The sequence below is a fragment of the Cynara cardunculus genome (assembly GCF_001531365.2).
Source record: "Cynara cardunculus var. scolymus isolate 2C chromosome LG 5, CcrdV1, whole genome shotgun sequence".
NCBI classification, from domain to species: Eukaryota; Viridiplantae; Streptophyta; class Magnoliopsida; order Asterales; family Asteraceae; genus Cynara; species Cynara cardunculus.
The window spans coordinates 1354617-1371014 of record NC_037532.1 but is presented as its reverse complement, the minus strand read 5'-3'; the positions used below and the strand labels follow the sequence as shown (position 1 = coordinate 1371014).

At 35.6% G+C, this 16398-nt stretch overlaps 2 protein-coding genes across 2 annotated transcripts; both read right to left on the bottom strand.

Moving 5' to 3' along the window:
- Positions 1–1490: 1490 nt before the first annotated feature.
- On the bottom strand, positions 1491–8318 carry LOC112513194 (homocysteine S-methyltransferase 2-like). The gene is made up of 7 exons (XM_025119374.1): positions 8050–8318; positions 6391–6447; positions 6088–6317; positions 5000–5129; positions 3757–3957; positions 2511–2582; positions 1491–1811 (listed from the first exon to the last, which is right to left on the bottom strand). The coding sequence occupies exons 1-7, from the start codon at positions 8218–8220 to the stop codon at positions 1602–1604; spliced, it is 1071 nt and encodes a 356-aa protein (XP_024975142.1). The 5' UTR covers positions 8221–8318; the 3' UTR covers positions 1491–1601.
- Positions 8319–10592: 2274 nt separating this feature from the next.
- LOC112513171 (serine/threonine-protein kinase STY13-like) lies at positions 10593–15644 on the bottom strand. The gene is made up of 6 exons (XM_025119338.1): positions 14820–15644; positions 13841–13962; positions 12943–13151; positions 12661–12835; positions 11819–11953; positions 10593–11106 (listed from the first exon to the last, which is right to left on the bottom strand). The coding sequence occupies exons 1-6, from the start codon at positions 15190–15192 to the stop codon at positions 10900–10902; spliced, it is 1221 nt and encodes a 406-aa protein (XP_024975106.1). The 5' UTR covers positions 15193–15644; the 3' UTR covers positions 10593–10899.
- Between the last annotated feature and the right edge of the window lie 754 nt (positions 15645–16398).

Below are 16398 nucleotides of genomic sequence, written 5' to 3'. Positions count from 1 at the left end.
AAATCAGCAAAAAAATCTTTTGAAATTAATAAAAAACCAAAAAAATTCTTTGAAATCGACAAAAACACTAAAAAAATCGCTTGAAGTCGATCAAAAAACTTTAAAAATCCCGAGCAACTTTATAGACCTTTAAAGGGTTGTTTGGCAGTTGTTGAATGGTAGAATGAAAGAGGCTCTCATGATATAGTGAAAATTTAAATACAATTATTTGATAGTTGTTTACAATGAAATTATGGCGCTGAATGGTTAAGAAAGGTGTACGATACAAAATTATTCAGATGGTTTTAAAATCATTAAGAGGCAAGATTTTTTTTGTCAAACACGATTCACCTCTTAATGATTCATAAGCTGTCACTTAAGAGAATTATTAAGAGGTAAACAAACAACCCCTAATTATAACCCTGATTTGTCACTGCTTAAGTGTTTACTTTCCATAGAACGCTTAATAGAAATTTTAATAGTAAAAATTAACCAATTGAGCAACTCCTCCAAGACTAAATTGTATAAGTTAAAACATTCATTTATTAAAAAGATGAATTATGAAATCCCATGAAATAYTTGGGGAAAGGATTTTAGGTCAGTTTTAGTTTGAAAGATTTTGATGAGTTTGATTTGAAATGAATTTTATTTTTCATAAATGATTTAAAATGATTAAATTTAATTGATTAATATATTTTAAAATATTATTAAGTTATGAAATTCCATGAAATACTAACTAAACTCGTGGTATTTCTAAATTCACGGTATAAATGAAATCCCACAATTTGAATTATAGACTTTCTTTAAACAAAACATAAAATTGAATCCGAATTCAATTCCATATCCCTCTARATTCATKGTCTATTGTCGATTTTGTATTCAATATTAGGCTTCATAAAATTGTACTTCGTTGTAAATGAATATGTTTGAAATTTTAGGATGTTTGTAAAAATCATAACAAGTTGATGTAATGGGAATTATTAATTACATGACATAGCCATGTGTCCTTTGGAGGCAAAAAAAAAAAGGTACTATTACATTGATGTCCTTTGAGACGGGTTCATATGAGATCAGTTGGGGTAATCGATAATCAACTTTTTACTCAAATATAACCTGGTTTTGATTATAAGTAGGTCGAAACARCGAATCAATTTTAGAAAAATATATATAATCGAGTGATGGTGTAAAAAAATGCCCCATCATGGTCATGGAGAGACTCCAAATGATGACGTATATCTTTTTTTAATCAAACGAGGGGTTGTTTACTATCTATTGACCAYATTTTGCTCTTATTCRRTAAGAAGGGATGTTGTTTACAAACACGCTCCAACCCACAARGGGTTGCTATTTGACTTGGTCARAGCTTGGTAAACAACCATTTTCAATTGACGCTTACCCGGATCAAACTCTTTCGTAGAGCTAACCCAATTTGTATCGGTAAACAACCCCAAATTCTTGGAATTGCGCACATTCAAACACCCCAATTAGCAAGAGAATGAGCCATATGAAACGATATACGTGTAATTTAGCGGCTTAATATTATTCGAGCATCGGTTACAATGGATCGTAATATTAAATCAGGTCATMGTAAACCGAAAAAAGAGGAAGAGACAAACCGACCTCTAAGTGGCGTTGATGTTCGAATGGCCCGACGACTCTCTTTGAAGATTTTCGGCGACRGGTATAGAAGCTGATCTGCTGGGAAGAGTCTTATAAATGGCTCTAATGGTGTCTGGAGTCGTTCTGCAGCAACCRCCGACAAGCGATGCACCCATCTCGCACCATGTGTTCACGTACGAAACAAAATCTTCATCCGGAACTCCAGTGTTTTGCTGCCACGTATCGTAACAATAAGATACAATATCACATAAAAGTATTGCAACATTTTCTTGTCCAGAAAGATTCAATGTTTGTGTAAAAGGGTTTGTAACCAACAACACCCGAGTCGGCCTATTCTACTCCGCCCAAGAGCATCATGTGAGAGGCAAATCGGGTTCGGCCCGTTAGAGCATCTCCAACAACTACTCCAGACGGAGAAAAAACGAGATTTTAGAGAAATTATGGAAAAACTGTTAGAGATGCTCTCGGGCGGTTTCCATAAGGGTGCATTTGGTAAGGTGGACGGAACAAAACAGAATACATTGTCCCATGTTTGGTGTGACTTTAAATATTATGTGTTAATTTTCATTTAGATTGATTATTAGGTAACAAAAAGTAAACTGGTTATTTAACCAGTCCAGTCACGTCTTACCAAATGCTAAACAAGTGTTGTTCTGTCGAGTCTAGGTATCAAATGCACCCTAAGAGTTTAGTACCCAGAAGTAGCCCAATCGTCAAATGAATTATAATTCACACGATGGGTGGCTGAACTCAAACCCTTGCCGGTTCGTGCAAGTACCATCCTGGACCCAACTGTATTACGCCAGGAGGCAAAGGAAAGATTCAAAGTAGAAATKACTTATCTACCCGTCATTCTTTATTAAAAATAGGAGGTTAATTTGTTCTCATAACCCAAAAGAAGAAGTACTCACCACCCATTGCTTTAGTTGAGCATCATAATTTTCCCCGCTATTTGGATATATAAGTATTGGTTTGGTTGTCACCTGAGGAAGACAACAWACTAAGATCACTAAGATATTAGACTAGTATCCTTTTACAAAATATAGAAGGAAAAATAAGAAGAATAAAAAAACCAAACTAAGCAAACCCAGTATATCCCACCTGGAGGTGGGGTCTTGGGTGAGATGTACGCAAACCTGACCTCTACCTCAAAGAGTAGAATGATGGATCCTAGCATTCCACTTTATATATCAATATTGTTGGAGTCTCATATTGAAACCTCCCTTATCTCCTCATGTTGAAAARTAATCTAATGGGGTTTCACATATTCTCACATGGTATTAGACCCAAKGTCTACCACTCTAAGGGGCCGTTTAGCAAACACTTATCCGGTAAGCGCTTACCAATAAATTTAACAATATCATTTACTTACCGGATAAGATTTTAGTCCACCAAAATGGTATTGTATGCAACAATTTACCCGGTAAGCGATTACCGTGGTAAGAGTCGTCGCCCTCATTTACCGGGTAAGACTCTTGGTCCTTATCTCGCTCTTACTGGGTAAATTTTTTGATCCTTACTATATTTATCTGGTAAAGTAAAATGACTTGGTATTCAYTTACCCGAGTAAGCGTTTGGTAAACGACCCCTAAGTCTCTAAGGACTCGACTCTTAGGAATAATCTATGCCCATCTAGCTTCTACTGGAGGGAGCGTGTTAAAGTCCCACATCGGCTGGATTTGGACCCTTTCTCCTCAATATAAAAGKACTCTYTTGGAGAGTAATCTAATGAGGTTCCACATATTCCCACATGGTACCAAAGCCAAAGTCTACCGCTCTAGAGACTTGATACTTTGGGCCAAWCTATGCTCATCTAGGCTCTGGTTTAGGGGAATGTTAGGACAACTGATACTCATCTACCCTACATTGGAGGGGGCATGTTGGAATCTCACATCTRCTAGACTTGGACCATTTCTCCTCGATATATGTTGAAACTTCTCTTCTAACACTCAAAAATCATCTAAACTGGACGGGCATTGGTAGTTGAAACCGTTCAACTACTTACATTTGTTTCATTGTGTTCTACAACATTAAGGAAGTGGAAACCTTTGGTGACTTGAGAAAGAACAATGCATATTTTTTCTYTGTTGGCCTACTACTAAGGATCGAGATAGCCACAAGACCATAGCTAACGAAGCAAGAAATAAGAATCGATACCTTTTTTATTGTTGAAATCAAACCACCAATAAATCTAGGAGGGGTGCAATTGATTCCTACAGCAACAACTTTCTTGCATGAATCAGCTATTGCAGCACATTCGGCCAAGGAATCACCACTCACCACATTTRCACCATCTTTGGAATTAAACGAAAACCATGCAGGAACGTTTATGCCTTCTTCAAGAAGCTCAGCAAAAGCCTRTTCAACACCGGAGTTATTAGATAAGGCCTGTGACTGATTTGTTCCTTTAGGATGCATTTGGTATCCCGACAAGGCAAGACAGAACAAAACATGACAAAATAGTTGTTCARCATTTAATAAGAMAGAAYTGGACAGAACAGATAAAATGACCAMTTTAGCCCTAACGAGTGTTTATATATYTTAATTTGTTTATGTAATTTATTAACTTATAATAAAATAAATATTTTTATAACAAAATATATCATTAGAAGGTTTCCGTGAAGACGATTGAAATGACACCAAAATCAAAAGTTTATATAGTTTCCGATTTTTATTTTATACCTTTTCTATCTTATTTTTTTATCATAAAGTTTAATAAATTACATAAATTAATCAAAATAGAGAAACCGGTATAAAAAATAATATTTTGAGGACAGCAAAGTAAATGTTTAAAGAGCATAAAATACAATAAAAAAAAATAAAAGAATAAATAAGATGTAAAGAGGGAGACGTATTTGATGTTTTAAAAGAGAATTAGGTTTTATTTTGAGGTTATATTGGTAAACATAGGTTTGCTCCACCGTGTTCCATGGGGTGGGGGTGGAACATGCTTGTTCCACTTTGTCCCACTCTTTTCCATATAAAAGTCCTGCCAAATGTGGAACAATGATCCATGTTCTTGTCTGTCCTATCCAGTGTACCAAACGCACCCAGGATTGGATTGGCTAGAGTGAAGTAGGTGGRTGAAAGAATTGTGCAAGGTTTTATGGTTTTAATTTGACATAGATATTTTAGTAATTTACCAAGCATGTTCCATCTCCCTGATCTTTGTTCTATCTATTTTGGTGGGACAGAAACAGTGCRTTTTTTGTCCCACTCAATCCTGTCCAACCCCGGTCTAACAAGTTTTTGTTCCGTCCTATACTGTCTCACGTACCAAACGCACCCTTAAAAARTTATGAAGATTTGAGGAGTCTGTGAGTCATTGTAGTTCAGTGAAGTTGCACTATGTAGTGATGTAAAATAAATCTTGTGGATATGATAAAGAAATTTTTCCGACCTGKGCCTCTAGCTTATTTGGCACTGTTTCGAATGCAATCAGATCAGCACCAGATTCAGCCAAAACTTGAACTCTTCTCCGGTGAAAATTCTTCAAGAATTCCAAATTCATTGCAGTACCGTAGTCCCCACTGTAAGAGGGCAGAGCAAGAAASATGCAATTGTTAACATAAACACTACACAAGCAAAACTAGAGCAGTCGAAGACTTCAAAGGAAGTCGATTTTGTTGTGCAGACAATTTCTAAGGTAGACTAATATGATGGGGATGTTATGWTGGTTATCATGGCTATTTTGAGTACATGTTCCCAGAGTTCATATGGAAGTCCTCTAACCAATTGTTGACATTCTCTATGAGAATGTAGATAAAAGAATGTTCCATGATGTAGACAAAAGAATGTTCCATGATGTAGACAAAAGAAAGTTCCATGAATGCCTCATAACTCCCTGGGTTATTTAGCTAAGAGCATCTCCAATGGAGGTTCTTATAAGAACCCACTTTTTGTACTTTTTCTTGCCAAGTCATTCCAACTCACCAAATTAATGACCCTATATCAACTCCAAATTGTAGTTCTTATAAGACCCATTTTGTGGGTCCCATGTATAATGTAAGTTAAATAAATATATATACATATTAATTATTATATTGGAWATAAAAGTCAAGAAAATATATAAAAAACTAGCAAATTGTCACTTCACACCAACTTCAAGGTAAGAACCAAGGTTCTTGTACAAGAACTCAAAGAAAATGAGGTTCTTATAAGAACTCTCTACRATGTTGATTCTTATAAGAAGCTACACTTCTTGCTTATAAGAACTTTGCACTAGAGATGCTCTAAATGACCTCCTGAAAAGTGCCTTTTAGATTCATGACCCTCTGATAAGTTTTTAGGCATTTTTTGTGTATGGAAGAGGTATTATTCTGTTACGCAGTGGCATCGTGAATGTCAGAAGGTCATGGATTTGAAAGAACCATTTGTCATAAGGCCATTTAACTAAAGGACCCTCACTCCCTTCAACATATCATTTATCCCAAATTATGTGAATATAACAATACTTCATGCAACTATTTACTAGTCATGTCAAGCCACCTGTATTCAGAACCATCAGCCAGATATGCCCCATAACTCCCTACCGATGCAGCAACTAAGATAGGACGATGCTTTAAAATTCTACCATCACCAGTATAATCACTAGAAGATTCACGGCATTGTTGATAATATGCATCCCTTGCCTCACGGGYAATTTCTACACTTCTTCTAAGCATGGACTCACCATCTTCTGAAGAATAGCCTTTAGCCTCAAACCCCTGAATTGTTGCCTGCCATTCAAGAAAATTAAGAAGAGGGAGAGTCGGAGAGATATGGCATGGTAATAAAAGACCGCTCTATTACCTGATAAGATGCTGTGATTAGTATATCTGCACCAGCTTCAAGATAATCAAGGTGTACCTATACTGCCAAATAGATGAGTACACATGCAAGGGATAGGAAATAGGTACCAGGAATCTTTCCAATATTGCTATTGAAAATACACTTGGTAAATTCATCTCAGCTAGTTCCTAAAAAAGATCTTTTAACTATACGCAATGGGCCCATCCTGAGGGAAAACTATTAGAGTATTTATAGTAAAAAATGTTCAATTTCACTAAAATCCTATATTAGAATATCGTACGAAAAGGGCCACTGACAAGCTAAAACTTCATCTATAACAGTTAATTCCAGAATGGTTCCTTGGTGCGGTTGCACAATATCCATGAACTTAGGACCGGCATTATTATCTTGTCATTCATAGATGCTTACCTGCTATGGCATGAAGTCTTATCAAAATTATGAACTTTCTGAAAGTGTTTTTACAAATTAGATCAAGCTCCCCAAGYCAAGCTTTTAAGGAGAGTATAAACCAAAACAAACAAACCCGTTATGCCCACTTATAAGTATGATCTGAGTGGACCACCTCCTTCCGTAAATGCCTTGCCTTGGGCATGCCCACCCGGGTTCGATTCCACGGGGAGGACAGGTTGTCTTTTCCGGTGCTTGCTTATGAGGTATGGCAAGTAGGGTTCACAAAATGTGGACCACGGGGCCATGAGGTCCCCGCCATTAAACCTTTAAGTATGATCTGAGTTTCACTAGGTTTGTACAAATTGTTTTACTGCCAATTGCCAACATGTTGTGTTATTATAAGTTGGTTTAATGGTTTGTCTTTCTAGCTAGTCAGTCCATCATGAATCGGTCTAATTTTTAATCAGTGTATAATRTATTCATTTGCTTTCAGTTTAACTGAAATAGTAAAATATATACATAGCAATATAATGTTTCAGTTTAACCAAGATAGTAAAAAAAATAACCGAGAACCAAACTGAATAAGTTCTATCTATTCGATTAACTGAACCGTTTAAGCCGAAAACCGAATAATCCGAAAGCATCAGGTTCAGATGACTTATTCGGTTTCATAATTTTTTCAACACCTGTGGTTTCAGGAATTTTTTAACACCCCTGATTGTCCCCCAATCATAAAAKTTTATGGATCCGCTACCRCATTTAGGAGTGTATAGCAGATTTCAGCATGCTCTGGTGCTGTCAGGTGCTATTCTAGGCCAATCCAATTTCCTTTTAATCTTCTGAAATTATCAAATTGATATGCAKTATATGTGGTGCTCGTGGTACTATGAAAACTCTCCAACCGAGAAATTGTTGTGAAAAAACAAAAAGAATTATCAAAGGCAACGATATAGCTACTAAGATTACTGTAATTCTACATAAGCAAGTAACCACAAACAGATATAATACAACAATCATAAAGAGACYAGTAACTCATTTCACTAGCTATGATTTCCTTCTCGTTTGTGCCTATGATGCAAGAGTCCGTTTCACTACCAAAAAGCTTCAGTAACTGTGTATATTTCTTCCTTACATTTCTCACATAATCTCACAAATGAACACAAAAACTATGAACAGAGAGTTCGTATTCACGAAGCACGTTGTTTTCATGGCCGTTACTGATATAAATGTCATTATAGCATCAACAAAATGGAGTGTTATTTTATATACCTGTCGAATAAGGTGAGTAGAAGTCACGAGGCATTTAGCGCTCCATAGTGGATCGTTAAGGTCAGCACCATATCGTTCGAGCTCCGTCGCAAGTCCGCCGTCAATTACAGCGACGCCACCGGTCTTGTGGAGGAAATCTGACATCAATGTGTCGACGGCGACGCTACTCATTGTCTTTATTTCAGAAAATCAGTTAGTCTCAGGGACAAATTAAACGGAAAWTTTTCCGGTGACGGCGGTGAAAACTGAACGGTAATCAGGTATGAATCAGAAGTGCAAAATGGTCCAGGTCCAATTTATAGAAAGGGGCCGGGAAGACGTGATGAATTTGAAACTATATTGACACTTGACCCCCTTTAACTTTCTATTATCTAAATTGACGTGTATCGTAGTATGATTCTTTATACATTCATATTCTTCTAAATTCGAATTAATTCCTAAATTATTCTACTTTTGTCGTTGTCTTTTTATTCATTATAATCTTAAATGAAAAGTTACGTAAAAAAGTCGATAATGTCAATCAATTCCAAAGTGCGAAATGACCTGAATTGTGGTGCGACAGTGAGAGACAAGGACTAAGAATGTAAATGGCTCAAAAGAATAAGGAGGTGAATTGACAATCTTGAAAAACACATAATGAACAAAACCATGATAGTGAAATGGAATAAACAAGCCAAGAAGTATGGCGTCTAAAATGGGAAAATTAGGCATCCCATGCTTCATATGGTTGTACCATGCCCATTACTTGTGGTACTCCATATACCAAAATTACATAATTACCCTCCAAGTTTATAAGCACGTGTCATGAAATATAAAGCAAAACAAAAGACACAAAACCAAGCATATGTTCAATTTTCCATTCACAAAAGAGAGAATAAGAAATCATACAACCAACAAAATCTAATATATTTCACTTTAAAAAGTTTGAATAATAATAATAATAAACAAAAAAAAAATTCAAACAAGATTCACCTCTTAACGATTCAAATACTGCAGTGAAATCTTTGAAAAAGTGGGACCTGAACTTTAGTAAGTCTAGAAATTGTTTAGTTTCCATTTTGCTCTGAAAGTGGCTCCTAACCACTAACTTCGTTAAAAAAAATCCATTAAAAGGAAGGGTATTTCTATTTTTTTTTAATTAGTTTTGTCTTTTCTCTAGTTTTTGTAGAAAACCATTCAACTACAAGGAACAAGTATGTAATTATTTATATATATATATATATATATATATATATATTGGGGCTGGTTCAAATAGAAACTAACCATATGATACAAACTATGTGAACCGATCTTGATCGTTCATTTTATCATCAAACGGTTATTATTAAATGAGATTAAATAAACAATAATTTAATTAATGTATTAATTGATATGTGTATGAACAATTGTTCAAAGGGTAAATTGGTCAAATGGTCATTATTAAATAAGTATTAAAAAATAATCAATTAATCATTAAATTAATTGGGCTGCTTATGAACAATTGTTCACAGAGTATTTTGGTAATAAATCATCACGCATCGTGAACCCGATATTCTCCAGCCGATTTGTAACCTACGATTGATTATGAACATATTCACAACTCATGTTCACATGTCGGCCCTATGCTCGTGTGAACAACATTTGTGTCTTGCAATGTAAACACTATGTTCATATGTTCATATATGTTCACATGTCGGCCTTATGTTCGTGTGAACAGCATCTGTGTCTTATAATGTAAACACTATGTTCATATGGTGTGATGTTTTTCAATGTCATACCGTATGACATCGTCACGGGTTCGTATGAACAACGATTGTGTCTTTCAATGAAAACAAATTGTTCATATGGTGAATATATATGAACATAGACTGCAAGAGATGCACARATATGAACATTTTCAAAATCAAGGATCGTTGTGCATGTGTGCAGATATGAACATAGACTGCAAGCGTTTTATTGTTTTCATTATTCTGATATTCTTTTACAATATGATTCTCCATGTATCTTGGACGAAACGAAAATCTTGTACACTTAGACAACCAATTTCAATATATGTAGWACATAACTTGAAAAGAAGAACATGAACATGAAATAATAAAGAAATCAGAAAAATCTCATGATCAATTAGAGGTATCTTTTAAGATTTGTAACTCCCAATTAATTATTAAGGGGTTACAAAAAGGTTAAATTACAAAATTATCCTTATCATTAATTTATAATTTAGATTTGAACCTAAAGTGAAGAAAGAATGTGATTGGTTAAAGTTGGTTAGCTTAGTTTGTACCATATGGTTGGTTTATATTTGAACCAACCTCTCTCTCTCTCTCTCTCTCTCTCTCTCTCTCTCTATATATATATATATCATTTGACAACTTCAAAATTTGTAAAATCCGTAAAAACTTATACTTTAAGGTTTTGTTTCATATGATATTTTTCCGATTCGATTATAGTATTTAATGTATTGATTACATATGTTCATAACGTGAAATCTTTTTACGTCTATTTTTTTCACAAACACACCAAAAATGTTCGTATTATGAACGGAATACATATGAAATAAACATATTGTAAAACAAATATATGTCAATCACTAGATTCAATTCTAGCCATAAATGAAACAAAAAATCATACGAAATAATACATGATACAATGGTTCTTAAAGATCTCATGATACTAAATCATGAACGCACAAAATTTGTATAGAAAACAACGAAAATACGCATATAACCGTTTGTCTACGATTTGAATGACCGTTGACAAAATTATGCGAAGAACTAGTGTCGGTTTACATCCTCGTAAACTTATGCAAAATATCGGGGAAAACCACGATAATGAAGTGTTTGCGACATTCCTTACTTACGGAAAAAAAAATCACGGGCCACGGGTCGTGGTGAAACATAAACATCCGGTGGCTTGGCCTTCGGGGATCATTCCGCCACCTTTACTCGTATCTATCGCCTCTAACAACCGCACCACCTCATCCATCTCGGGTCTCTTATCGGGATTCGCATCCCAACATTTTTTCAAAATGCTCGCAAACGAACTCGGACAACACTTTGGAATGTCGGGCCGTAAATTCTGAAGCGATGTAAATAAAAACGTTAAACTAAAACAAAAATATTACGATAATAGGTTGTTTTAGAGAGATGTAATTATTACATTTTCTTTACTGAAGTAAATGACAATTTTATCCTTGATAATAGAGGGAGTAATGAATTTCTCCATCTCATTATTACTGTAGAATTCGGAAGCAGACACGTGTTTTGAAGAATCTGGTATAGTATGATTAGGGGTGTAAACGAGTCGAGCTTTTAACGAACTGCTCGAGCTCGTTTATCTCGGACTTAATAATTCTCGAGCTCAAGTCAATCACGAACACAAAACAAAACTTGTTTAACTTAACGAGTTAAGCTACATAACACCAATGTTTGATTCGGCTCGATCGAAACTCGAATAAAATTTCCGAGCCGAGCCCATTCGAGCATACACTTTCTTGAGCCGAACATGCTAATTTGTTTATTAGATCATACAATAAAAATATAAAAATTATCAACCTTGAGCAATAAACGAGTTAATCAATTGTGAGTTCGAACCCATAAACGAGCATCAAGCTCGAGCTCGATATATCAAAGAATACTCGAGCTCGAGCACAAGCCCTACATTGAAAAAGGTTATTCGAGCTTGAGTATGGTATTTTTATCGAGCCGAGAATAACCTACTACTCAACTCGGCTTATTTACACCCCTAACTACGATAATATAAGTAAATCAAAGCTAAATAAATGACGAACCTGACGAACGACCGCCGAAGATACTTCCGCAAAGCTAAGATCGGCGTACGGCATGTCACAACAATACACTTCCCATAAGCAAATGCCGAAGCTATAGACATCACATTTCCGATTGTAAGGCTTCCCATCAAGAACCTACAGGATTTACCGCTTTTAGATTTTCCACAAGAAAAAAGTTTACAAGCGGTAACTACATAGAACGCCCGAAGCAAGCAAGCAACGTGCAAGTCTAAAAGCACGCACTTTTTCACATGGTATAGTTATGATGCAAAAACGGTATGACATCTACCTCCGGAACCACAGACCTCCCACTCATTCTGTAAGGATGTCCACCTCCTTACCTACTAAGCTAAAGCCGTCGGGACTCGTTCAGCTTTCTAGCATGAATCCCGACAGCCTATAAATGTGTGATCATTACACAATTTAATTAACTAAATGACAATTTTACCTTTAATAACAGAGCGATTAATGAACTACTCCATGTCATTATTAAGGGTATGGAAAGTAAACATTTGCTTTTGAACGTGGACACTTATTTTGGAAGGTAAATGTAAAATGACCTAAGTACCCCTACTTCACCAAATTATTATCTAATTATGATTTTTTAAATATATATAATCTTTGTATAATACTGCAAAACTCACACACTCTCCTCACATTTAGTGAGCTTGAAACCTAGGCCTACAGAGAGGTTGGAATCTCCTACTAACCCAGATATCGGAACCTACAGATAACCCGGATACCGGAATCTACTGGTAACCCGGATATCGGAATCTACTGGTAACCCTGATACCGCTGGGCCAATGACCTTTGGTATCTATTTTTTTGTTTTTTATACGTACCTCAGGCGCCATGTAACCAAGAGTTCCCGTTTCACCGGTCATGTCTCTCGGGTTTTGAGCTTCAACACGAGCAACGCCAAAATCAGCAATCTTCAGGGTTCTATTCAAATCTAAGAGCATATTTTCAGTCTTCACATCACGGTGCACAATCTTCTTGGAATGAAGGTAGCTTAGACTGCAAAAATCAAGAAAACGTAAAGACGCATGCTTTACGACACTCGGCCTCTCTACTCCACCCCATTACACGCTATTTTTTCAAGAAAAGAATAGAGTCGAGCTTACCCTCTAGAGAGATCTAAAGCAAGTTGAACGACAATCTTGAAAGACAGTTTCTTTCTACAATTCCTGATTAAATATTTCTTGAGCGTTCCACCGGGAAGATACTCCACCACAACACAACAAGCCCGAGAGGGTAGAGAATTTTGGGCGGCATTCGAGGTGTTGTTTGTCGGGATCTTAAGATCCGAGGTTCCCATTGAAGCTCCAACAAACTACAATATCAAAAGAGAAGATACTAATAAAGACTGTAAACCAAACCAATGAGCCCAGTATATCCCGCTAAGAGGTGGGGTCCAGAAGATAAGATGTAAACAAACCTAACCTCTACCCTAAAAAGTAGAGCCCAATATAGGTGGGATTTAGGGTTAAGATGTAAGCAGACCTGACCTCCCTAACCTCTACCCTAAAAAGTAGAGATCAATATATCCCACTGTCTGAGAGGTGGGATATGGGGGGTAAGATGTAAGCTCACCTGACCTCTACCCTAAAGAGTAGAGCAATTGTTTTCGTGAAGACCAGTGATGGATCCAGGACTTCTGTTAATGGGATCGGATTTAAATTTAAAATTTTGAAACTTTATCGGGGTTAGTTGACCCCACTCCCCGGGGGAGATGTATCTATCAAATGGTAAAGACCCCGACGAGTGCAGAGTGTGTGAAATGGAGAAAAACATATATGCAAAGCAAATGTGATATGAGTAAGCAATAGCAATATAAATAGGAATAGAGAAAGAGACAGACAAAKGTGCTAAATTTTGAGAAACCAGATATGAGTAAGCAACAACAATATACGAAATAAAGACCGTATGATTGCAAATCCTAGAAATAAATTGAATCATTCTAGAACTTGAAACGAATTATCGGAATTTTAGATGTAGTTATAAGCTTAATGAGTATTAAACCTTGGTGACATTTGGATGGTCGAGTTTATGCCACACGGCAACTTCTTGTCGAAAAGATGTCCGAAGATTGGCAGTCTCAGCAGCGGTCGCAAGGCCATCCTCTCCCCAATCCAATACCTTCACTGCAATCGTGCAAATTTATAAGAAAAAATCACAAAAATATTGATCACAAGACAAACAAATTGTCTACCAGACCATCAAGAAACGACCCTTTTTGGACAACCAAGTGGTGCTCTAGTTTTTTTCTTTGTGATAACCGTGGATTTCCAGATCAACTTGTGTGCACCTCGACTAATCCTATGGGGCCCTAAGTTAACAGTCAGGAAAATGTAACAAGTCTACCAATTGAATCAATACCCACAAATAGGGGCGTACGTGGGTTGGGTTGGGCGGTTTGAGGCATTTAAACAACTCAACACAATTACAACRGTTTGATAAAATCTCAACCAAACCCGTTAGAAAGTGAAACCCGACCCAACTCTATGAATTATCATGAGCACAAAGAAATCTTTATGGAATTTACCGCATGATCATCTCATCATAACAAGTCTAAAAACTGAATCAATACCCACAAAAACTGAAACTTGAAGTCACAAAACAGCCATTAATGAGCATCAAGAAATCTTTAAGGAATTTACCACATGATCATATTTTCATAACAACTCTATCAATTGAATCAAAACCCACAAAATTTTGAAACTTGAAGACACAAAACAGCCATTAATGAGCATCAAGAAATCTTCTAATAACTTACCACATGATCATCTCATCATAACAAGTCTTACCAATTGAAACAATACCCACAAAAAATGGAAACTTGAAGACACAAAACAGACATTAATCAGCATCAAGAAATCTTTTAAGAACATACCACATGATCATCTCATCATAAGTTCATAATATGTCTCCACCAATTGAATCAAACCCCACAAAAAAATGAAACTTAAAAGACAGAAAACAGCCATCAATAAATCTTTACCTGCAACATCTTGACCATCATAAACACCTCTGTAAACAGTACCATAAGTACCATGAGCAATTACATTCCTTATATCCAATTTAGCTAAATCAATCTCCCATTCTTCTTTCTTTGTATTATTAGCATCCTTATCTCTATCTCTAGACCAAACCCTACTCAAATGCTTATCCAATTGAACATCCCAACTCTTGAAATCAATCTTATCCGCCCTCAAATAGTCCTTACTGCTTATATTACCCAGTTCCTTTGACTTTGAACCTAACCCACCTAGTTGACCACCAGAATTTTTGGGGGAAGAACCCACACTTCTGGATTCAGATTTCTTGGCACCAATTTCACCATCAATTCCTTCTTCAAATTTCTTCAAATCCATGGTTTATTTAGCAGAAAAGAATGAAGAAGAAGAAGAAGAAGACAGAGAAGTGTTTGGAAACTGAAAAGCCTGGGTAGAGAAGTGTTTCAAATAATCAAGATTTTACATCATTTTATCTTCAAGATTTCTTGGAAATCACTTGAAACCCTTTGAAACTTGGGGAATTTATAACCCTTGAAATCAAGAAATTTGAAGCTGAACTGGGAATAAAACTAAGAACCCCAGCTACAAACCCAGATGGAAAAAAGTGGAATTTTTCAAAGATTCGAAGGATTGTGACCTCAATTTTCGGAAAACGAGGGATATTGTTTTGAAGGTTGGATAAAAATGAAAATCAAAAACCTTGAAAAATAAGGGATTTTGGTGGGGGTGGAGAGAAGGGGAATTCGGTGGTGGAATTGAAAGAAGAATCAGCAGAGGAAGTGGAGAGAGGGGTTCTCTTGATTGATCTCACCCCCAAAAAATGCTTTGAAATTAAGCATATAAACAACAACAATCGTAACATGTGTATACGACCTTTTCAACTTTCACATCTAAAATTCATAGAAATTAGACTTTTAAAAAAATGGGGATTTCTTTTTCCTCTCTAAATAAACAAGGATTTGGTAAAATTAATGATAGATATTTATTTAAAAAAATATTTAGAGGATGTTTGGTAGTTGTTTAATGGTTTGATGTAAAATGATTAAGTAAGTGATTATAATGATTAAGAGACTCTCATGATATAGTGCAAAATAACATATAATTGTTTGATAATTATTTACTGCTAAATTAGGGCGCGAAATAGTTAAGGAATACACATGATACAAAATCATTCAGAGAATTTTATAACTATTAAAAATCAGATTTTTTTTTACCAAACAAGATTCACCTTTTAGGATTCAGAAATTTCCAAAATAATAATTATATCCCCTCTAGATATGAGAATTTTTTTTCTTCTCTTTCTCCTCCGGTTTGGGTAATATTTTGAGGAAAAAAATATAAAAACCCTTATCTTTTTAAAATCCTCTAATAAATTATTGTAATAAAGTTTACTTTTAACCGTAAGGGTAAATTGCGTAAAAACATAACATACTTTAACTTGATTTCTATTTTAGGTCATGTATTTCCAAAACTTTCATTTTGATACCTAAGATGTAAAGTTTTAAACATCAAGTATTTGGATAACCGGTTGAAATATTAACCGGTTACCATACAGATGTGGCG